Consider the following 24,692-nt stretch of genomic DNA (forward strand, 5'->3'; position numbering starts at 1 on the left):
GCCTGAGCATAGTTAGTGCTGCTTTGACTACTGTCACAATTTCTAAGTCATATTTACCTTTCTGTGCACACTGTAAGAAAGAGGCTGTCTATCATGACAAAACAGAGCTTGTGGAGTTCCAATCATACCACTGCATATTGACATTATTGATAATAGACACAGCTGCTTTGCAAGCCCAACAATATGATGCATTTTAAATACGGCCAGCAATAATGGGTGCTATTTTGTGTCGAACCCACTGTGTCGTACATCGTATCAGACAGTGTAGGCGTAGTGCAAATCGAGAACAGCTTGTATGGATGTGCGGGTGCAGGAAGTGGTGTTGCATCTGTTTTAGATAAAGGGAAGTAATTCAGGTGTCACTCTTGTGCATCTCCACCTCAGTTCATTTTCTGCTTCGAAGATTGGTTAGCAAATAAGAACTAAGCTATCTCTCAGCTGTGTGCCTCGTGACTTGCAGTTGTTTGGCTCAAAAGGTCATCCCGTCACCAGAAAAGGGGCCCTAACAAAGAAATGCTCATGGTGGTTAATGTGTAACTGTGTAGCATCCTCCCTTTTCTTTTGACCAGCAGCAGGCTAATATTGCTATAGTTCTAATCCATAATCAAGGTCAGTTAGGCTGACCTTAAAATACCGAAACTAAAGCTTTTTATCTTTGCTCTGAGACTTTGTGATGGGGTCAGTTTCTTTTTGTTGTTGAAGCTTGAGAAAGGACCACTGTTTCAGTGGGACATGTGAAAAATAGCTTGAGGTGGGACCTTAGTGACTCTTGCCCCCTTTACAATATTAGTCACTATTTCCTTTGCCTCTAAGTAAGCCGTCTGTCACTTATTGAACTGATTTAACCCTGGAACAGCGCACGATTTCAGTCTCTCCAGTCTCCTGGAAGATGCTCATGGTGTCGCACAAATGGAGCTCAAGAGAGAAGCTGAGAGCCGGTCAATCACTATTCGACCACCCGTCGAGCAGTTCTGGTGAAGTACGTGGGCGCCTGCAGAGTCTAGAGCTATGCTAGCTGCTCTGTGAGACTGTACTAACGCACAGTGGTGCTTTGAGCTACATGCTAGCATCAGTATGCTACCACGCTCACAATGACTGTTAACATGCAGCAGTTGCAATGCTGCTTGTGTTCATTATCATAGTTTAGTGTGTTTGTGCGCTAACATGTGCTAATTAGAGCTAAAAACAAAGTACAGCTGATGGGGCTGTCAGTCGTTTTGCAGGTGTTTGCTGACCAAAGTAACTGAAAGATTGACCTGATAAAAACCAAAGTTTTTACAGCGTATTCACAAAATTTCAAGGCGATCCATCCAGTAGCTCTTGAGAAATTTCCCTCAAAACCAGAAATGTCAGCGTAAGGGGTCTTTACAGTTCATTATCAGGGAGTCATGAATATATTTACCCAATTCTGTGGTCAGCCAATATTTGGGATCACACTAGTGTGGCTACAAAACCTGTAGTGTCTTTACATTTTCATTATCCGCCACCATCAAACCATTCATTTATCTGTGCATTTACTTATGTTTTACTGAGTCAGAGCCCCATCGTTATCCATAGTTCCTCATTTGCCTTCATTATCTACTCACACATGAAATCAGCACAGGCTCAATCCAGGTAACAGGCGACTGGGGTCGTAGGAAGCTCAAGAGCAGCTGTTTGAATTCTGTTGAAAACGAAAGCTCTGTCAGCGCGGCCTGTTCTGACCCCCTTCCTGTGGTCCTGGGCTGTCAGGACAGCCATCTGTAGCCTCCCTCTGTGTAAAAGTGCAGCACCAGCACGCACGCCTGAATCATCCACAGCCAAAACCTGTTTCCCCTCCTGAGCCCGTGTTGCATGTTGCGCTGCTGCATTAGCTCTCCTTTTGCATTTTGCCCATAGCAAAGTTTGTTAAAAAGTGTGTCATTTGAAATAATAGGGAACGGAGGAAATCGGCCTCACGTGTAAGAAGCTGGAAGCAGAGAACATATGACTTGTCAGGCTGATACGGCGACCGAAACAATGAATTGATCGTCAAATTTTAATTAGCACGAGCATGTGGTTCATTTCATCTCATCATTAAGCAGACTCTTGTGTCTGTCAAGGATCTACCATGAGGCTTTCTAAAACCTGTGGCCCGGTAACACCTCTCAGAGCAGCTGACAGACATGTCAGGTTTCAGAGCGTGTTGCCACTCCTCCTGTGAAGGCCCAATAGGCTTGGCTCAAGCCTCGGTACATAAATTAGTAGAGTCAACCAGCAGGATGGGGAGCACTTTGACTGGACCACGGACTTCAGTCTTCACACCAGTTAGTTTCTCACTGCTCGGCTGCTTCCCTGTTTGTGGTTAGTCGGTGTTCCCCTTTATTTTGTCCTTTCTTCAGACTTCACAGCGTGGATGGTAAGGCTCAGTTTTTAACCTAGTTTTATTTCTTTTCACCAATGTGCAGCGTGCTGTGTATGATGGATGTCCCTGTGGGCTCCTGTACATGTAAGAGTGTGTTCATGTGTGTTTGCATGTTTGTAACACTGAATGGGAGCTATTTTTGGCCACTTTTTCTCTCTGTTTTGCTCGGATGCTTTTAGTTCGGTGTGGAGGGTTTCTATTCACTGAGTCAGTGACAGTCAGATGAAGGGTAGACCTGCTGCAGAGTTACACTATCTGACTTCAGGCTCCACGTGACAGCTTACAGGATTTATGGAAAAATGAGCTGATGGAAACCTCCGTGTCGTCTGAAACTTTCTTAATATATTTGTGAAGTTAACTAAGAACTGAAGTGTATCACTGCCAAAGAAGTTATGTGATCAAGAAGATTGAATAAAAGTTGTTACTAAACCTGAAACAACTACAAGTTAGTTGATCAACAGAAAAATAACTATTTTGATAAAGTTAAATTCTTTATTTTAAATTCTTTAAATTTTTTTCTAGCATAAACAAACTTTCTTTGGTTCCACTTTCTCCAGTGGGAGGATGTGCTTTAAAGTTGAACGTCTGTGTGTTTCGGATAGTTGGTTGAACAAACAAGCATTACCAAGATGTCTAAATAGACTGTTGACTTGAACGGTGAGCCGTTCGCTGACTCTTTGGCAGTAGAGATTTAATGTACGTATCCACCACAACAAGTTGGTGTTTTCCTCACATCCTTGAAGGTCTTTGGCATGTTTTTTTCCAACCCTGTGCACCATGTATTGCCCAAGAGAGGAAGGGGAGGTGCAGCGAAATTGGAGTTCCATGTAAATGAGGCAGGACAAGGCTGGATTACCAACTGGGCAAAGTGGCCAACTCCCCCCCGGAAAGATCCAGTCTTACTGTGTGACAGCTGGTTTGTGCCAGTTAAACTGAAAATGTATAGATACAGGAAGACCTTCATTGTTTCAGTTTCACGTTTATATGATGCAAATTCCTGCTGCAATAATGTGTGTGATCAGATAACCACACAGTAAGGCCTGGATCAGACTACACCCATCTAGGCTGATTTGGAGACGATTTTGCTGTGGCCGATTGTGAACACGCCTAGTGCGACGTCTCCCACGACATGTTCCTGAGCGTTTCCCAATCAGGTGCTCTCTCCAGAGTGCAGTCAGGTAACCATGGAGGAGGAGGGATGCTGAGGTTGCGGCTGTCAGGTGGGACAACGAAAGGCAGGAAAACTTTGTTGAGCTGTAGCAGCAGTGCTCCTGCCTGTTTGATGTTTCCTCGAGGGAGAACCACGACCCGGCCAAAAAGATAAATGTTGGCGAAATATAGTGGAAGCACTTCATCAGCCCGGCGAGTACCTGGCTTCCAGGCCTGACTGCGGAAATATGCTCATCATTACTTAGCAATTAGCATAAGATAAGATAAGATAAAGATAAAAAAAAATTATGTTATGTTGTTACATGTAGCTAGCTGCTAATTCCAGATCAGGCGTTGAAGTAGCCTGTTTGATGCCAACACAGCCGAGCTGGAAAGGAAATGACTGTATGTGAAACTCGTCCTAATTGTTCATCACAAGACCGCCAGCATCACACACAACGCTTCTGTCAGTTTGATTGATGGTCGCTTCACCCGCCTTCCCGATGACATCTGAACTCGTGACATAAGACGTGCTGTGATTGGTCGGAGCCATACGTGTAGTCATGTCAGTCACCCGAGAGTTTATGGTCACCCGAGAGTTTATGGCACTGTGATCGTTAGATCTGACACGATGACCATCAAAAAAATCATGTAGTCTGATCCCGACATAATTCTGGACAAACTGCACCTATTCCACAGGGAGCGTGAAGACCTGGGGGTCAACAGGGGCCCAGCAGCTTGTTTTTACCCCAGGACTCTGTAGCAGGCGACTCTGGTCATAGATAGCTCAAGATAAGATGTTGGAATTTTGTTGAAAATGAAGGCTTTGTAGAGCAGTTTATGCTGAAGCCCCTTCCTGTTGTCCTGGGCTGATTGGTGTGGGGTCAGGACAGCCATCTGTAGTCTCTCTCCGTATTGAGGGAAATGCTTTTTCGAAGTGCAGCGCCATTACGCACGCCTGAATAAGAATCACTTTAAATGTGTGCGGTGAGACCGGCTCCTGGAGATTCAGGTAATTCTGCAACTAAGCAGAGGGGGCAGCATAATTAAAAGTCTTCATTCCAAGTTAAGTATGGATCCCTTAATAGGAATAAGTCCTGAGACAACAACTTCCAGTATTTCTTTGAAGGATGTCGATCCGTAGCTGAGATGAAAGCAGACTATGGATTTGAAAAAAGAAGATGCCAGGGGTGAAGTCCACAGGTGGACGTTCAGATTTATGGCAGGTGAAGCATTTACTGGGACGCGCCAAGAGCTTCTCCTCAAATCAGAAAAAACATTCTGCCACTTTCTTCTGAAACCCGGCTGCTTCTGAGCGCTCTCCTCCAGTTTGGCGTTCATGCAGCAGTAGTCAGTAGGCAGTCTAAACGTTCCCCTAACAGTTAATCTCCTTACACAAAAGGGCACTTTGTTATGGCAGCTGCTTTGCTACAAAATGCAAATCTGTTACTACATGTTTTCGAAATTCTTCCCCTGCATCCTTTCTAACAGCCTCCTCAGAGGTTTGATTTCCTGTTCTTCGTTTATTGAGCTCTCAGAGCGCAAAGAGTCGATTTTGTATTTTTAGTTTTTACCTCGCAGCAGGTCATGCACAAAGACCAGGGGTTTGTTTTGAGCGTGGCCAAGGGGACAAGTAACTAAAAAGTGTTGCCTTGCTTCCCCCCTTCCCCACTCCCCTCCACCCCTCCACCCCTCTCCGCCTGTCACATGTTCTTTTCACAGCATTGAAAAGTTTCTGGATTAGGGCAGAATTAGCACAAAGCAGCGACGCCACTCCAGCTACGCTCGCAAGCGACGCAGAAGAGGCACGGGCAGGACCGAGACGCTCGAGCGAACGCCACCTCAGAAAACTTCAAACTCCGGCAGCGAGAGGCGGACGAGTCCATCCCAGAGAGAGAGCGAGAGAGAGCGAGAGAGGCAGCAGAGAGGCAGGGGATCTTTGCCAACAAGGTCCTGAAGGATGGAAGAGAAGCAGTTTGCTGGGATCCTGGTAAGTTTGACTTTTGCTCAGTGAACACACACTTTTAAAAGCAGTAACACAGATATGCAACTGTCTAAACACAGGGAGGCAGCCATGAGTTCAGTGGTGGGATGCAGCTGCTGGACCACCAGTTGAGTCACTCTCTGCACCCCCCTTTTTATTTTAGATGTTTTTCCTTTCTATCCGTGTTTTCAGAAAAGTTTTGCACACACTTTTCTTCTCTAGTTTTTAAGAATACCTTCTTAGCCTGGAAACACTTTTTCATCTTTCCCCACATTACCCAACGCCTTGATCTCGTTTGTCTTTGAAGCAACATAAACACACATGTTTGCACTGACTGATAAGCCTCCTCTTTCCTCCTGAGCGATCGTTGTGTTGGTGTTGGAGTTCAGCAGGCGGAGCTGTCATCACCTGCTGTTCACCGTGGCGATGCTGAGCACACGTCACCAACTAAACTCTGTCCCAAGAGCCCCCAAACTGAGTCTTTACTTGCAACCTCGTCCCTCCGCTCCGCTCGCCCAGCACCCCATCTGATCTTTGAGTCTCCGGCAAACAGGAAACATGTCCTCGGTGTTCCTTGGCTGCTGAGAAGAGATGAGGCCAAAGAGGTAAATGTGTCAGAGTCGGGGCCCGAGCTGCTGGCGAAGCTTTAAATAGAGGTTTTGCCGTCATTGGCAGTCAGGTCACTTCTCCCTCTCTCTCCCTCCCTTCAGTCCAAGTTCTTCAGTCCGTCTTGAGACGGCGATAAACACAAACTCAGAACTCTCTGCTGACATTCTCGCTCATTTGAAGCCCTGCTTTCCTCCCCGATGGTATTTTTTTTCTTCTGCCAGGTCCTCTTTGAGATGCATAACGACGATAAAATGCACACGCGCTTTCTGAACTTAAGAGAGGAGGGGGCGCTATCGGCCTCACCCGCTCTCTCCCCTCGCTCTCTCACAACATTTGAAGGCGGTTGGAGGATGGAGATTTGAGTCTTGTTCTCAGAACTTTTTTCTGTGTGTGTGGGTTTGTCTCAGCTCAGTGACGCACTGCCAGTCAATCTTTCGCACAGTTAGACGCTTGTTCCGATGGCTGTCTGTGGGGTTCAGATGGAATTAAATGATAGTCATAAGGAGGATCTGAATTGTTTGTTTTGGATTTGTGCCTGATGATTATTAGATTCAAGTGGCCCTCTGTGGTCACACCCTCACACCCTCAGTTTCTGAGCAAGGTGAAGAGGAGGTGACATCTGTAGAGGCTTCTTACGGCCACTAGGGGCATGCAGGCCAACAATGAGCGAACACGCCAACTAAGAACAGGTGTGATTTCATGTGGTGTTTTGGCAGCTTATTGTTCGATTTCACCAAAATAAAAGCATCAGTGAGTTTAGTTCAAGCCTTCAGTCCAAAGTGCCATCAGTCTGTTTTTAGAGTTACTAACTCAAATGTGTAATATAAAAGTGATGCATTCCACACTACACTGCACTCTTATCACTACTATTAATGACTGCTGAGGCATCACAGCAGTAGGTGAAGACTTTGTCTGTTGTCGGACTCCCTGGCCTGCATGTTGTGAATGGTTTGCTGTCTAAGGTGAGGTCTTAAGAGAGAATTAAAAACTTTGAATCAGGCTCAGATGCAGACTTCCCCAACTATTTGCGCATGAAGCTGTGCTCCTGTCCCAGCTCTTGCTTTCCTGCCGCTCACCAGTCACTCAATCTTCCTCAAAAAGTAGGCCAGAGGTCAGAGTGTGACAGACACACGCAGCCTATTCATGAAGGTAAACATGGCCCGGAGCTGCGGCTACATCATGCAACAGCCCCAGCGGCGACAGCAGACAACCGCTCACGCACACTTACACACAACTCGCCTCCTCGTGATTGGTCGCTTCTCATGGCTGGGACCGTTGTCTTCAGCAGCGGCAGACGGTGATGTCAGACGTGGCTTAGAGACATCAACAAAGAGCGAAAGAGAAGTGTGTGTGTGTGTGAGAGAGAGAGAGTTGCGCACAGAATCTTCGACCTCGCTCTCCCATCGCCAACTGTCACCTCACTGTGTGCGCCGATTCTCCTTCTCCCTGAGCTCTTATCATCCATCTTTTCACATTCGTAACAAGGGTTGATCTTTACCTTAGCTTGGCGAGTGGAAAGCACCCGTTCCTGGTGTGTTTTCTCAACACTTTTCTTTTTTATTTGGAAGTCCCTGCCCTTTCTTTAGTCTGTTGAATTTATATTTGCTGGTCCAGATGGTTGGTGGATGGACCCGTCACCGTAAATCTTGTGACACACAAGGCGCTCGCTTCCTGCTACCGCTTGGCTCGGCTGGTAGCCTTCTGCCGGGACTCGCTCTGTCCAAACTTAATTCCCCTCCTCGTTCACAGCGTTCAAAGGGAGCCCCCCTCTCCTCAATCTTCCTGCGCTGTCTTTGTCCGCTGAGCGGATGAGCAGATGGTGCCCTGGCACTAGCTTTAACTGGACGGAGAGCTGTCTCTTTGTTTTTCCTCCTTAGTTACTTCGTTTCGACTCGTCATTAAAATGTCTGCTGTTTGGGTGTATGCATAGGGGTGTGAGGAGGAGGAGGAGTTGGACTGAGGTTTTGCTCATTTGTCTACTTATTGCCTACTTATTTTGTCTGGCTGTGCAGACCACCGCTGCCCCTCCATCACCGTGAGGGCCAAATGGAGGACGAGGTCGCTGAAGACTGGCCTCTGATCAAAGATGCAAGCCTGATCAAACATTTGCAAGTCTTTTAGTGTTAGCCTGTTACCTTTCACCCACTGATTAAGAATTCTAAGTGGACCATAAGCCATAAACTACAGGGATGTCCCGATCAGCCTTTTCTGGTCTCTTACCTAAAGCATTAAATATGTATCTGACTCTGACAGCTGTAGCCTTCGTAACACACCTTTTTCCTAAGCGTGATATGATACCAGTACTGGAGGTCCTGGTTCAGACCCTTTACTTGATCATCTTGAATTATTGATGTAATAAATGAAAGATTAACTGGGAAAACGTGACTCTTGAAGTTAAGACGATGGGATTAGCGAGAGCGTGTTGCTCGAGAAAGTGCGTCACTACGTTGGAGTTGTTGGAAGTACAGACCTACGGTGCACAGTGGTGATATAGAGTTGTTCTATAAGAGAGAAGAAAGAACCTGCAGCGAGCAGTGATACTGATCCATTAAAATCTGCACCTTTGGATCAGCTGGGGATGTCATTTGTCATAAATGACGAGGCTTGAAGATGATGTGATTCTCTTGGTATCCTCTGTTGACAGTAAAACTGCATGATTATTTCTATTATCAGTTAATCTGCTCAGAATTATTTCTGTCATTTATTTCAAATATCTCGTTATGTCCAACCAGCAGTCTAAAATCCACCAATATTCAGTTTCAGTACAACCGACAGCAAACCATCTGAACCCCACAACAAGCTAGCGGGTTTGAACAGCATGTTTTCTTTAAAATATCAACAACATGTGACCATTTATCATAGCTGGAAACTGGTAAAACGTTAAGTTCCAACAGTCCTCGAACTAATCATGCGCTATGAACGCTTCAGTCAAATCTAAGCTTAAAATTGCAGCAGTTCATCAAAATCATTTAAATGTCTCGTTTTAAATTTTGGCAAAAATAAATTGTTTGCACTAAGCCGGGAGGCCACGAATGACTACGGTAACCCCTACAGTCTCTTAACACTTCAGTGAAGAGTCGACTGCACTGCAGACAGTGTTTACACAGAGCGGAGAGGAGAGGAAAAGAGAGATCGTTAGTAGAGGTTGGAAAAATGTAAATATTTCATGTATAGCATGCTGAGCCTCCCTTTTTTTCCACCTGTGGGCACTTGGAAAATGTTCTATATATTTTTGCAAAATAAATTATCAAAAAAAAGAATGAGTTGAATTTTCTTTTTTTAATGATTCATGGCATTATAACTAATACACTGCACCAAAAACATTTTTGAGTCCACCCTGCTTCCAGCTGCGATTGTGCTGTTTCCACAGAGGTTCCATGCTTAAATGCTGCAGTGTAAAACCAGCCTGCAGCGCTCACAAATGTGACAGCAGCAAAGAGCGCCCAGAAACTAGTGCAGCTTAACTAGAACATGTGTCATGCTTGTGAAACGCACCCATAACAGGCGTGTTACCGCTGTAATTAGTATTATTTTTTTAAGTCATGTGAGAACTAGCTAATGAAGGTATTGTGAAGGATGTGACAATAGATCAGTAGTCACTTTGGTTTTGTAAGGCTGTGATTACCCTTCAGTTCTGTGTACCCCATGAGTGGGAAGCCATTGTGTGTGTGTGTGTGTGTGTGTGTGTGTGTGTGCGTGTGCGTGTGCGTGCTCGCGAGAGAGAACGAGCGTGTCGCTCACTGTGTGTGTCTGCGTATGTGCGCGTCATTTCCCAGGGGTTGTGAGGCTAATGTGTGCTGTAGGCTGTGAAGTGGAAACTAAATGGAAAGAAATAGTGGAACCCAGAGCCACAACCTCCCCGAGGTCAGGACACACACACACACACACATAGAAACATAATGGACGACTCACCAGAATACGACAGAAGCACATAAGCACATTTAAATTTCTGCACAAGTTCTCAAACTTCTGAGCAAACCCTGAACACACACTGTAAACACAGTCTGTTCACTGGAGAGAAAGTAGGAGGCATCCTTCTGACCTTTGTTCATTTTTCTATTAAATTATGAAATAATACACAATCTGTTGAGTGACTCAGGGCTGTGACTACGCAGCCCGAACTGTGGCCCACGGGCCAGTTCTGGACTCACTTGGGATGTCAAGGCTTTTTTTTTTTTTTGAAAAGTTGGTTTACCCTGGTACGCTGGTTCGTTTGTAGTCATGGTCCATGTGCAGGGCTGTGAATGTTGCCAAATATTTGATATTGCGTATGCCCTCTGGAGCTGCGTATGGTCGGTAAAGTGTTACCCATGTGCTCCACATGACCAGAGTGCGCTTCTTCCAGGTGAAACTAGGCAGCGCCTCTCCTCCCCTCTGTCCTTATATAAGAAACATATTGAGTTGCCAATCAGCCAGTTTAGTTAACAGCAGTGCTCAGCAACCGTGTTTACAGCCTCTGGGGTGAGGAGCCAACAAACAGATGTGAACCGAGAGAGAGAGAGAGAGCGAGAGAGAGAGCCGTGAGGGCAGGTGGGGGGAGAAGAGTCAGACATGATTTCTGTTTTTTGATTTCACCTCCGGACTGACCAGCTGAATGAGAGGGGAAAAAAAAAAAGAAGACAAGCCGCCGTACGGAGCAGAGGCAGCGCCCAGCGTCAGCTTAACGGCAGCCACTGTGGAGAACGTACAATTGAGGGACAAGGGCCACAAATGCCAAACACGTCCACTGCTGGGCACTCTTTAAAAGGTAACCCACCACCAACCAACCCCCTGTGTATGCACACACACACACACACGCACGCACACACAGCAAAGAAAAAAAAGGGGCTCCATTGTGTTTCAGACCTTTAGATTTCATTTGGAAAAACCACTCAGGCAGAAAATTTCGTTTTTCTGATTTTCTTCCTCTCCCCTTCTTTTTTCTGGTTTTAATGGCTCTTCCCCCCTCCGACTCCACAAAAAATACAAGCAAGTTAGAAAAAGGGGACGTCACACTCTTCCTCTCTCGTCCTCTGAAGTCAGTGAAATTATGGACAGGGCTCTGACATTGTGTCCACACAACGGGGCTCTTAAATCTCCCCCACTTTCTTTTAGTATTATTATCATTTTCAACGGTTTCCTATTGAACTATTGAAAGGCCCTTTCAGAACCATATTTAGGTAATTTGTTGCGCTTGAACCCAACCTGCTCCCTGGCTCTGTGTGTGGATGTGAGCGTTGAATGGCAGCTATAAGCTTGGCACGAGGGGGGGGGGGCTGTTTTTCTCAGGGCCGGGCAGCCCTCTCCTGCTTGGTCACACACCTCCCCTGCGTTATTTATTACTTTTCCTCCTCTCTCTGCTTCTTCCACTCTTTAGTCCCTTTCAGGCGTGCGATCTGAAGCATCGCTGGGTTCATCCGTCTGATGAAATAATGGCTTTTAGGCTTTTGAAGACGTTACGGGGAAGCTGCGTGTCGACTGCGGTCAAACATGAGCGGGCCGGTACAGATGCAGGTGCAGCACTGCTGGGGAACAACTGTTATTTGGAAAATAATGAAAATAATGAAGAAGAAGATCGATCACACAGGCTGCCCCACTGTAACATGAAACTTTCTGATGCTGATCCTCACAGCTTGACTGCAGACCATCCACAGGGCTGGGGGAGGCTCTCCCCACCAGTAGCTTTCAGTAACATTTTATCATGTGTTAATAATGTGATAATTCAACAAACGATCCCTTTCACATTACACATAATCATTGTCAATCTAAAAGCATTAATTAGTGCAGCTTTAAAAATGTGCAAGAGAAGGAGTGAGATGAGCTCTTCTTTAGCCTTAAAATGCCTCATTCAGGTTGAAATTATTACCTTCCATCATATAAAACAAAAATCATGCCTTGATTGGAAATTTATTACACTACTGGTGGCACATACATACATTTATACTAGAACAAATGATTATTTTCAGATTACTTTCTCCAATAATTGATTAATTATTTGTCAGAAAATGGTTAAAAAGGTTTCCCAAAGGCCGACTTTACTGGTTTAAATGCCTTGTTTGGTTCGATCAGCAGTCCGAAACTCAAAGTTTCCTATCATACAAGAGTAAAAGGAGCACGTGAGAACTTTTGAAATTAACTATTAAGCTGGAACTCAGACTGACAGACTCAGAGATGTGGCATGTGCAAGCTGCTGCATGGAGGTACACAGACAGAAACGTTCATTTAGCTAATTCAAGCTTTTGATTTTGCTGTCTATGCCTATAACTTGAGGAGGACTTTGACTGGCGTACACGAAGCTCTGGCATCTTGGCTGGCATTTCGTCGCTTTAATGAATAAAGAAGGCATATTTCATATCTCTCTCTCTCTCTCTCTGCCTTTCGCTCTCCCTCTCTCGCCACATTTCGAGCGCAACAGTGACTTCTGCCACGTGAGGCCAACTTCAGTCACATGTTCCTCACTTTCATCCCCAGCAATGGTCCCATATGTTTGTCAAAATGTGTATGTTGTGTGCTTTTTCCGGCCCGATTTGTTCCCATGCCTTCCCTCCAATGAGCCCTGCTCTCCCCGGGGGTCCGAGCCGAAGCCTCACGCTATTTATACAGGCCGAACAGCTGGGGCCCTCCCAGCCAAAGCAGCGAGGGATGGGCAGAGAGATTATCATGGAAACTTCAGGTTAAACCAAGCGTTGGAAATGTCTCTCTGTTCCCTCTTTTTTTTTTGCTCTCGTCTTCCTCGCCGTCGCTTGTCTTTCTCCCTTGGGTGTCCAGAGCGGTCCGGGTCAGGTCGTGTTCAGCTCGGGTCAGCTGGACCGCCAGACAAACACGACTCATTTGGATCTCTTGTTATATTATTTTCTCTTTTTTATCCGCACCGCAACCGATGTTTTTGCCCCATTTTTCCTCTCTGAAACAGACTGTCTTCCCCCGCTTCCAATTAAAGAGCTGGCTGTTTCGGACTGAGCAAGAAAGGTTGATTTTCCCTCCAACCGCGCCTCAACACATTTTGTCCTTTTGTTGCGCCGGACAAAGCCGACCTGCTGTTGCAAAACTGAGCTTTTTGTGTTTCTTCCCTTTTCTTCCGCTCTGCGGCTCCTGCGGTGCTTGTCCTATATTGTGAATCTCGACCCTGTGAAGTTCTCTCCTCACCGCTCTTCCCGTCACTTATTTCATCCTGTCTTCACTTCAGTCTTATCACATCCTCTCTCCACCGTCCTGGCGTCCGCTCTCAGCTTTTCCTCTCGTGAAGCGCTCAGGAGGGAAGAGACAGTCAGGCCTGTCGATACCTCCTTCAGTTCAAGGCCCCTCTCACAGTCAGACATCCCATCACAGGCATGCTGAGCTAACGAGAGGTGAAGAGATATTAACCTAATTGCCGTAAGGGACGGATATATAGATCGAGGAGGATGTAATAAGCCCAGACACGAGTGCTGGCTCTCTGTGAGATTAGCCATTCAGTGTAAAAGCAGGTTGATCCGTGGATATTAAAGACAAAGTCGTGTGTGTGAGGCATCTTTACATGTCGTTAGTTAAAGGCCAAATCGCCGAGAGCGCACAATTGCGAAACGCTCTTTATGGTGTCAAACTGTGAGAACGTTAATGACGTTGCCTAGCCCAGCCGGCAGCAGACGCACGACCCCGGGGAACGTACCTTTACAATGTGCACGTTCAAGAGGGCAACATGGAGCTCATCAGAGCGTTTCCATGACCACAGTAGTACACAAACATGGCGTCTGTGAATGCGTTTTCACTTCCTGTTTGAATTGAAGTGTCAGAAATATGCCGATGTGGGGTCAGCTGTCCCTTGCTGTTTCATGCTGTAGCGCCCCCTAGCTGCAGCGCTCAGACTGTGATGGCTCTGAGAGGAACATCGTAACAATGGATCGTAACAAAGTCCTCCTTGTGCAGTTGAAGCTTCTTGTTTTTAACCAAATGTTTAATACTAAATATTTATAGGCAACATTTGTTTAATTGGCTAAATCCATCAGAATTGAACATGTTGCACATTGTGCTTTACTTCCCAAAGGTTTCGATTAGATAACGGTGCTGCAGTGCCACAGTAGAAAGGACCACCGTCCATTCAGGCTTGACTACTCTAGTATGAGGTCAGCTCGGGGGCTGTTTTCCACTCTCGGTTCAGCCAGCGACCACCAACTCGGAAGTTTTGAGGTGACACCGTGTTTGCTTGACCGTGGCTTTGGAGTTTGCTCTCTTTGTTTTGTGCGTCTTTTCTTGTGTATGTGTGTGTGTGTGTGTGTGTGTGTGTTTGTGTGTGTGTGTGTATGTGTGTGTGTTCTTCAAAGTGGACCATAAATTGTGCAAGCTACGTGTTTGTTTGACTCTTGCAATGCACTCTGAACTGGTTTGGACAAACCCATCTTGGAAAATTGTTAATATTTGCTAAACGATGGTGTGTTTCATTGTTTCACTGGACAAGACTAATTCCAAAGACTTCGTTCAGATTTATATAACAGAGGAAGTTAATTTCATGTCATATGGAACCTTTTCCAGTTTGTACTAGTTGGAAAACAAGGAAAAAACAGTCCTTTACGGGCCTAACACAGCCCTACTCATACGTAAAGGCATCACCGTCAGGCTGTGGAGGCAAACACACAGGGAATGAACACGTAGCAACAGAGAGGAGACAGCACTGTGTGTAGTTTTGTAACTTTTCTCTGAATATTAATTGTGTATCATTGGCCTTTTGGATCACAAAACTTTCTCAGCCCATAAAAGAAAGGCATGGGAGAGGCACATCTTTCATGAGTATGCAGTGATATTTGAATTTTTTTGTCAAAACAGATAAGAGTGCTTTGAAAAAGCGGAGAAAATCATGAGAGAGGAGATGAAATGAAAAGAATTCAAAGGAAAGGAGATTATTTTCTTCTTCAGACTTATGTCTGAGTGGTGCATCTGTCTGTCACCTCTTTCATGCTTTCCTCTGCCACCGTGCCGCCCCAACCTGCCGGATATGCCATTATGTTTAAGGAGTCATCCCTTCTCGAAACACCTTTGTCCTTCACATCCTGAGAGACACCTGAAAGTTTTTCCTCCCGTAGCTCCACAACATACACAAATTTAAACCCTGGACTTGAAACTGTTCCCTAAATAGTCTTTTCTTATTGGAGTGAAGGTCACCTGAGGCCAAGTGTGGCCAAGAGGAACAAATACACCTGCTTTGTTTTAATTTGCTCCTATTCCATTTGAGATATCAGGATTATTACTTTTACTGACTGCTCTCCCTCAGCTGTAACAGCTGTGTTCAGGTCCCGCTCCTGCAAACTGAACATTTCCTGCTGCTTTACATTGAAACCTGGACATCAGCTGGATGCTTTTATTGTGAAACAGCTACAGGAAATGCAATGTGTTTGTCACGAGTTACCGGGACTTATGTAGTGTGGTGCTTACTGTTGCATAAAGGTTGTCATACACAACAAGATGTGGTAAGAACAGTTATTTCTTTTAGGTTGCTCCTGTAGTCAAACCCTTACCTTGTCATCTGATTGTAATGTGTTTGCCTCATCTCACCACATCAATACAAAAACATCCTCTGTCAACACCTCCAGAGGTGTTACTTCTGCCAACTTTGACAATTCAAATGATGTGTGCACGCCGCAAAACTCACATATGAAAGGATATGAGGACAGGATGGGCGTTATTAGACCAACAGGTCAGGATACATATGTTTGTGCTCAATCATCTTTACTTTTGCTCAAATCGTGGCCTCATCTGTCTCCATCATCTGTTTGCATGGCTTCAGCTCCAACCTGCCTCTTAATTACAGCGCGGCGTGCTTGGAATCATGCCGCAGGCACATTTTATTACCTGCTTGAGTCTAGTCTAGTTTAAAAGCTTAGTAAGGAAATGTGAGAGCCGGGCTACGTTAATCTTCAAATTACTGCATATTTGCCACGGTCATCAGCGAGGATGTTGGTCTGTCACAGCTGGAGCTTAAAAGGGAAGTGGGAAAGGAAGCCTTCCATGTTTTTTCTTTCATTTCTCAGTCTCCCTTTGAATGTCTTGAAAAGTGGCCATCTGTTGTTTGTCTCGTATGTCAAGTGATGGCGTTTAGCACTGACGTCGGCGCTTGGCCTTAGGTTCAGCTGTAATGGATGTTGGCATGTGCTTGGACGTTGACGGGAAAGCCTCGAGGAAAGAGGAGATCTATTCTGACCTTATCAGCACATCTGCTACGTGCCCTACATGTCTTTCTGCTCCTCCTTCGGCTTGTCCTGGTTCTCATGTGGAGCCGAGAACCAGAAGCTTCTGGTCACACCTTTCCCAAGTCTTATTTGGACAGGACGATTAGTCGGTCAACAGAAAATGAACGAAATAAATACTTAGATAAGTGTTTTGATAATCGATCGATAAGCCTGTTTAAGTTTTGGTTCAAAGTGTTTAATCGTTTTCGTAACAGTTTTCTTATGTGCAACTGAACGCAACACTATGAATGTCCTCCAGGACAGACTGAACACAGCCTTAACACACGACAGTACCTGACTGTACTTCACAGTACTGCCTCTTTTAGGAAAACGGTAGCTGTACTACAATAACAAAATCATAATTTTCCGATCCTCTCTGGAGACTGTTGTCTGTTGTGGCTTGTGAAGGGAAGCCAAAACAGGTATGATAGAAGAGGTGTGATCTTAATCCACGTTCGAGTGAGCTATAGACTCAAACTGACCAAACCCAATCAGGGGGGTGGTCCTGGAGGTGCCCTTGCACGCTGAGCTGTGAGAGCAGGTCAGAGTCTCGGTGTCGGCAGCATCAACAGGATTCAGCAGTTTTGAAAATCGTCTCTCCCACAGGCCGCTCTGCCACAGCGGCGAGCACGCACGCGAAGAAACAAGTGAGAATTTTAACAAGTCGCTGCTGTTATCAGCGGCAGCATCTGTGCTTCTCTAATTAGAGTTAAATGACCCAACATAATAGGGCAATTACTTAACGAAACGAGTCCTTCCCTCCCTCCGCAAACAGCCCACTGCAGCCACAACAAGCATTTATTTTAGGATCTGTTTGTCCCCACCAAATTCATACTGAAGTGAATACCCCCACACTTAATGCCTGCATGATTAAAGTGTAGTTAAGTGTGTGTGTGTGTGTTTGTGTGTGTGTGTGTGTGTGTGTGTGTGTGTGTGTGTGTGTGTGGGTGCACTTGTTAAGCCTTTCATTAGATTTGACCTAATCTGAGGCCAACAGACCCTCCTGAGGCAGAGCTAGTAGGAAGTGGCTGGATCCCTGTGGAGGAACTACTGATCTACCATAGTTTAGTTCTCAAATGCGCACACACACACACACACACACACACACACACACACACACACACACGTATTACTTTAATTCTGTAGCCCAAAAATAGCACCTTAAAGAAGTGAGGGCCGGCGTAATCGACCTCACATTGTAAAAATCTTCTCACTCTGAAGATTTAGAAACCAATTCAGTCTCACCAATGAACACGGACACACGCAAACACACCGACCTCGGGTCTGACAGCATGTCTCTGAGCAATGCAAGTGTGTCATTTTTTAGCGACACCGACATCTCGGGCTCATGAGCACACATACGACTCTTTTTACCAAGGGAGGCCATCGTACATTCTTTTCTCCACCTTGTGAGAGGAAGTGACAATCACATCAAGCAGACGGTTCCCAGTGGAATAAGGTGCACATTAGCCGTGGCGTAGCCTACAACATAGCTGCATAGTGTGCACATGAAGGCCCACTGCTGTGCTATAACTGTAGCCTGGCTGGTGCTGTAGCTTTGGGGCCAACATTGACACTGATATTTGGGTGCCTAAAAGACTAGATAATGATATACTGATAGGAGATTTTTCTTCATATGGATCCCTTAAATTAGTTTTTTAAAGACCCAGATACTGAGCGCAAGAATCGTGAGTGAACAGATCACACTGTTTCTCAATGACCTCAGACCTAATGTGGCATTTCTGTACTGCATTTCCTTACTGAGTATAAGCGTTACTTAGCCAGCTAAAAACCTAAACTAAGTCGGTAAACAAACTTATACCAAAATAACATCATAAAAAAAGTAGTAGGCATATTTGTTGGGAGCGCTTGTTTTCACTGCCCTCAGTACTTCCTCTCAGCACAGTGAATGGGGCGGGTATATGGTAATGATTCCTTTATTGGATCCCCTGTGAGATTCTAATCCTCTGAATTGATAGACAAATGAATAGCATCCTGTCTGCGATGCTCGTCTCGTGTTAAACATAACTGGAGGGCCTCCACTCAAGCGGCAGCAGCCATTGTCCCCGGCTATCAAACACCCATTAGGCAGGGCGCCAGTTGCTGGTCAACTTTTGACATGGCTCGTACCGCGTCCAGTCAGAGAATCGACCTGAGTGACGCGTTGAAAGACGGCTTGTCTCGTTCCGCCGCGATGTTTTTGTTGATCTCTCAATCGCGCCCCCCATTGTGGATGCACTTTTACCTTCTTCTCTCAGACGCTCACTTCCTCGCTTTCTCCTCGCTCTTTTTGTCGCGGGCAGCCATTAGCCATATGGTGGCAAACAGGCCACAACAATGCGTGCGACAAAACAGAGGCTCAGGAGGGAAGCGCTTGAATTTGAAAGGGTGTAACTCTGTGAACATGTCGCGGACGAGGCGGAGGAGGAGGGCTTTGGCTCGGCCGGTCCCTCGGTGTGACACGGCAGGGGCGGGTGGGGGGCGCATTGGCAATGTCAGGGTGTAGAGACGGACGAGGATTTGGAAGAGTCAAGTGCCGCTGAAAGGGAAGTTGTTGGTGGTCTGCAGAGTTGCAGCAGCTGCCTCTGAAAACAAACGGAAGAAATAAGAGAGACAGAGGGAACGAAGGGGGGAGGGGGGGCAGGGGAGTCCGGTGGAAGGCGTGCGGGCTCCTCACTTGTGGGCTCCTCACTTTTTTTGTCTCCTCGCTTTAATCTGTTAGGAGAAAGAGTGAGGGAGAGAGAGAGCTTGGCCGTAGCCCATGGGTGCTTCAGACCTCCCCCCACTTTACTCCGGCCAGCTTAACTAGAAGTTCAACACCCCCCTGTCCCCTCCACCGCCACCGGTCCTCCTCTCTCCCGCTTACTTGCTCTGTATTCAGCCTAGGTGCTGGAGCGACAACGAGCCATTCATTGTGGAGGTAGAGGGAAAAGACTGTGGATCTCTCCTGTGTCTTTTTTTGGGGGGTGGTGGTGGTGGTGGTGGTGGTGGGAGTTGGGAAAGTGGGGGGAGGTGAAGGAGGGAGGGCGCATATTCCTGAAATGGTGAAATACATGATAGAGAAAGTAAAAGGGTGAGAGGAGAAAGAGAGGGAGGGGAGAGTAAAAAAGTAAGAGCGCAAGGGAGGGAGGGATGGATGGAGGGGAGTCAGAGCTGGAATCACAGAAGGAAGGGAGGGGGGGAGAGAGAGAGGAGAGAGAGAGGAGAGAGAGTGGGCTACCATGCCGAATGAGCAAGAGAGGCGGAGAGGAAGCAGAGCTCCATCAGATGAAATGAGGTGAAAGTAATTCAGGCATTAATCAAGCCAGGGCAAAAGGGAGGGTATACTGTGTTTTCTCCCCCCTCTTTCGCTGCGGAACTGAAAGGCAAGGTGTGAATGAAGGAGACTACAGTGGCCGGCAGAGAAGCACCACTGGGTCACAGCGTCAAATCATGTCCGATTCGAACACCGCTGCCGCTTCCACCGCAGATCAGGTCAGTCCGAGCTGTCGTCCTGTTTTTCTCTGTTTGTTTTGTTTTGTTTCTTCGCTCGCATCCGAAGCGAGCGTGCCGTCGTTCCTTCTCCACTGGTTGTGCCTCACACCACCTTAAGCTGCCGGAAACACCTCGTTAGAAGACTGAGAAGCGAGACTTCTAGGAATAAGAAAACTGAACGTAACCCAGGTCCCGGTCAGACGTATGTTACCTTTAGATCCGAATTCGGAAGTAGTTAGAGGAAGTTTCTAAGAGCGACTGAGTCAGTGTGTGTTTCTTGGACTATCAAAGCAACGATTGTTTTGCCCGGAGCTGCCTGGACAACGGTACAGGGTCCTGAAAGAATTGAATTCATCAAGACGAGCTATTGTCTACGCCGCCTTATTTTTCGGTGATCATTCAGGGGGTCTGTGACGACTCAATACCCCCCGCACCACGTGAGGAGGGGGATGTAGCTCTTTAAAAACCAGACCACGTGTGGCGGCCCTGAAAAGTTTTTATAAGTAATTGCAGTGGGAAGTCCGGGCAGCGCTGTGAGAGATGGGGTTGGTAAGGAAGTGGGCTGGTCCGCCGTGTGTGTGAAAGAGAGTGACAGAGTAGAAAAGCAGAAGTGTCCAGAAAAGGACGATATTTATGCCCCCCCACCCCCCCCCCCACCCCCCCTCCTGCCCTCCTCCTCAACAAGCCGCTTTAATCACACACTTTGGCACATCCATCCTTCGCTCGGCTTTCTCTTTTTAACTGTCAACTGGCTTTGAAACACTTAGAAACAATTAAATCCTCTGATCTGTTTAAGATAAGATATACAGGCATTTCCATTATGGCAGGTAAAGACAAAAAGTGTGTGTGTGTGTGTGTGTGTGTGTGTGTGTGTGTGTGTGTGTGTGTGTGTGTGTGTGTGTGTGTGCATCTGACCTTGCTGCCGGCTTGTGTTGTTAGCCAAGTCCTTGTCTCCTGTTTCCGATTGCTACTGTCAAGGCTGAGTCAGCTTGCTGTAGTTCTGTAGGCAAATACACACACACACACACACACACACAAGCACAGGTGCATAAGTTTTAGGTACACACACAACGCACACGCCAACACAACAGCTGCTCAAACTGCTCACACACAAAATTCGGGGATGGATTGTGGGTGGAAGGTTGAAGATATTTAGAGCTGCATAGTGTGTGTGTGTGAGTGTGTGAGTGTGTGTGTGTGTGTGCGCGTGCGGGCGTGTGTGTGTGTGTGTATTGTGCGCATAGAGTGAGAAAAATTCCCCAAAGCAGCATTCACAACAGACAGCTCTACAAAAGTCCACAAGCTAATCCGCTGATTCTGGTCCATTTAGATTTGTTAACACACTCGCTCCATATTTCTCCCAAAGCTTTGACTGACAGGACCGTGTGGACGCAGCATAATTACAAGCAGTGGCTGCACGTGCGCGTGGGTGCAAATTTGGTTCATAATTATTGACTACGATCAGAGAAATCTCCTGAATACAGACTGATGTCTTGCTTTTGTGATCTGTAGTTGGGAGGGCTGAACATGTTCACAGTAATAGAAATATGTGGGTGCACAAACCAGCACTTTGTAAGTTAAGGATTGTTGCCTTGCTCAGTCTTGTTGGACGTGTAGAGATTGTGGATGTGTTTAATTTTCCTCAGATGTCAGATAAATGAGACAAAACCTCATTAAACCTCATCCTCCTGTGTTCTAGTTCCTCACACTAACCGCCTTCACCCTCTCACCTCAGGGAAAAGGCTGTCTGAGTAGGCCAGTCCGAATGTTTTAGTACTTTTTAAATTACCATTTGTGTTCTTCTCCGTTCAAACTTATCGAACGGGAAGAAGGAAAGCCGGGGGTTCATTAACATGCACGCATTAAAAACACATTAAGCCTCTGGAAAAAGCAGAACACATTCAAGACTTCAGCGCAGATCCAGTAGTTGATATAGGAAATTAATGGAAAGTGTGTACCACGAATAATTAAACCTTGTTAAACCTCATTGAAGTACATAATTTTAAAACAGAGACACTTCACTGTGTTTCTTCAGATAAGAACACAGCCTTACTGTATGTTCCGTTCAAATCACAAAATCATTGATTTTTGAAAGAGCCTGTTCGCTTGGTGTCCAAATTTCTGCCACAAGCAGTTGCAAAGTCTTCGTTCTCAGCCGAGGTTGTATCATTGGTATGTAAGCACTTCACTTTGCAGAGCGCCAGGACCTTTTCTCTTCCACCGAAAACACAAATTGATTTGACGAATCAGTCATGTGGGGAAAGAGCTTTTCTACTTTGGTGAAATTTGTTAGATGGATGCATCTAAGCAGGATTTTACGAAGCTGTTTACTGTTGAAAAAAAAAAAAAACACGGTTGAAACAGTCAATAAAGTATTTGTCCCAAAGCTGAACAGATGCAGTATACCATACCTGGAATAGTCTTAAAAGCTCAAGTTAGAACAACAAGTAAACTCATCAGCCTTGATCATCAAAGATAAAACTGCTGGGTAGTTTTCACTTGTGGGAATGAGGAGGTTCTGGCTCCTGGTCGGCACCGATCCCACCTGATTATACGTCCACATACATCCCTCCCTTCACCTGATGGAGCTGCAGAGTCTGGTCAGGTCCCTCATGCTTTGTTGAAGATGGAGAGAAATAAAGGGAAGGACAGCGGTGCTGCCGATAAAGCACTGATAAAAAGTAAAGGAGATAAGAGTAAGTGTTGCCAAAATCCTAATTGCTAAGCTTAATAAAAGTAACAAAAGCAATAATAACAATAATAATAATAGATTTTAAACATTACAACTGTGAAACGTGTAGCTGCCCATAGCCTCTGGTGCCATCAGTGCCCCACCTCCCACTCCATCACTCCGTTTGTCTACAAATACTTCTCCCATTTCTAAAATCGCCCAATTTCCTGTCTCAAAAGTAGTTTTCCTGACTTCAAAAAAAAAAAAAAAAAAGCCCGATCAAAGCCCAGTTCCTTCATTTCCTCTGTCATTACATGGGTCACATCCCTCCTCGCAGCGGTAGACCGACCTCACCGTGTTGGGACAATAGTCTGAGGTTATGTGTGTGTGATTTCAAGGCATGCTTGACTAATAATTGGAGTAATAAGGAGTTCAGATGGATCTGGTAATTGCTGAGCGAGTGCTGGTGATTGCCTTTGACATCCTTTTACTGAAAGAAGGGATTAGATCGGATACCGTTTCCACATCCAGACAACCGTCATTGCTTTGACTTGACGCAGGAAATGATTCGGTTTTTCTCTATTCTATCCTTCACATATTTGAGTATTGAAAGTTGTATTTCTGCACAACTTCCATACAACACGAAGCCATCAGGCTGGGTAGTGAATGACTTTTTTCTTACTTTTGGATCCTAGCTGATCACTACTAGTCTGAAATTGCAGTAACTCGAGGAAAACGAGTGGTTTTACCAGACTGACCTAAATTATTGCTTTGTATATGTAAGCAGATTTTCTGGATCACAGGATGTCTTGCCAAGGAGCTAATGAGGCTTGTTAAGCAGAAGAGTACAAATTCTTCTTCTGCAGTGGCATTCATCCAGAGTGCTGTTGTACAACACCTACCTTTTCTGTTTATGCCTCCTATAAGGATGTACGTAGACATATTTAGCCTGTCTGCCCTGCAGGCTGTCACAGTTTCAGCACCAGTTTAGCAGTGATGCTAAGTTCTACTAAAATAGCCACTGTCAGTCTGAACATAATGAACGGAGCGTGTGCTGTTTTTTTACTGGCAGGAATATTCAAAGATAAAATGTTACCAGGAAAATGTCGTGAAGCTTATCGGAATCGACTGTGAAACATCCATGGATGTCATATACTGTATAATGTTATGGTAGCTGCTAATATACAGTTCAGCGCATTACATCTAGTGTAGGAAGCCAGCAGGGGCCCACACACATGCACACACACACACGCGCACACACACACACACAAACTCTGCCCATCTGGGGGCAGGTGTTGCAGTTTATGGAGCGGAAGTGCAAAGTAGCTGTGTTTACTCACTGCACTAAGGCTTAGCAAGCAAGGGAACAGACACATGTGGAAAAGAGAGACAGAAATAGATAAAGAGAGTATTTGTGTGTGTGTGTGTGTGTGTGTGTGTGCGTGTGTGTGTGTGTGTTCGTGTACGTGTGTGCCCCATGTCCATCTCCCTGTGGTGGCTCCAACCTTTGGTCTCCCTTTGACTTCACTAAGTTAAGCTTCCGGGCTCACAGCTGCCTTGCAGAAGCACACAGTCGCACAACGCTCAGCAAACTGAATATACATGCACGGTTGGGTGGACGGATAGTTGCAAGCTTGACTGATAAGTTGGAAGAATTAGTGACGGATAATGGCTGGCTGGAGAGGTGGAGAGGTGGTAGCTGATTGGAGGACTGGCGGGAAACGTTACTGACCTCCTGTGTGCGTAGATGGACGTGGATATGCGGGAGGCAATCTTTGATGGGGGAAAAACTGAGGGAGCTTTTTGTACCGTTTGTAAACATAAATGATGATGAGGTGAGATGTTAGGATTGTGATGCTGGACTGATTCCAGAAGCATTTGAGTTTTCTTGTATCCTTAATGTTCCTCAGTCAACCATTTCAACTTTGTTTTTGAGTGCATTTGACTTCTCTTAAATGAACAGAATCTGGGGGACGTACGCTCACTGACTTTCTTACTAACTTAGATGAGAAGATACTGCACCACTGTCATATGTGTCTGTTCAATACGGCTACATCCAGTAGTCAGTTAGCTTGGCTTAGCATAAAGACTAGAAACGGGGAAATAAAAACCAGCACTTCTAAAGCTCAATAATTGATTAAAGACATCATTTTTAAAAAATCTGTGCTTCCTTGTTCATAGTCTTCATGCTAAGCTATGCTACTGGGCTAACACTTGGTAAGACAGCGAATAAACATTTCTCTG

General features: G+C 45.7%; 1 protein-coding gene across 1 annotated transcript in view; it reads left to right on the top strand.

The window, feature by feature from the left end:
* slc6a9 (solute carrier family 6 member 9) overlaps positions 1-24,692 on the top strand; it is a 65,080-nt gene that overhangs the window by 4,361 nt on the left and 36,027 nt on the right. The window contains exon 2 of the mRNA XM_041948733.1: positions 5,255-5,522. Within this exon, the coding sequence (XP_041804667.1) occupies positions 5,493-5,522 (30 nt within the window). The 5' untranslated portion in view covers positions 5,255-5,492. The remainder of the gene's footprint in view (positions 1-5,254; positions 5,523-24,692) is intronic.

Source organism: Chelmon rostratus, chromosome 12 (assembly GCF_017976325.1).
Source record: "Chelmon rostratus isolate fCheRos1 chromosome 12, fCheRos1.pri, whole genome shotgun sequence".
Lineage (NCBI taxonomy): Eukaryota > Metazoa > Chordata > Actinopteri > Chaetodontiformes > Chaetodontidae > Chelmon > Chelmon rostratus.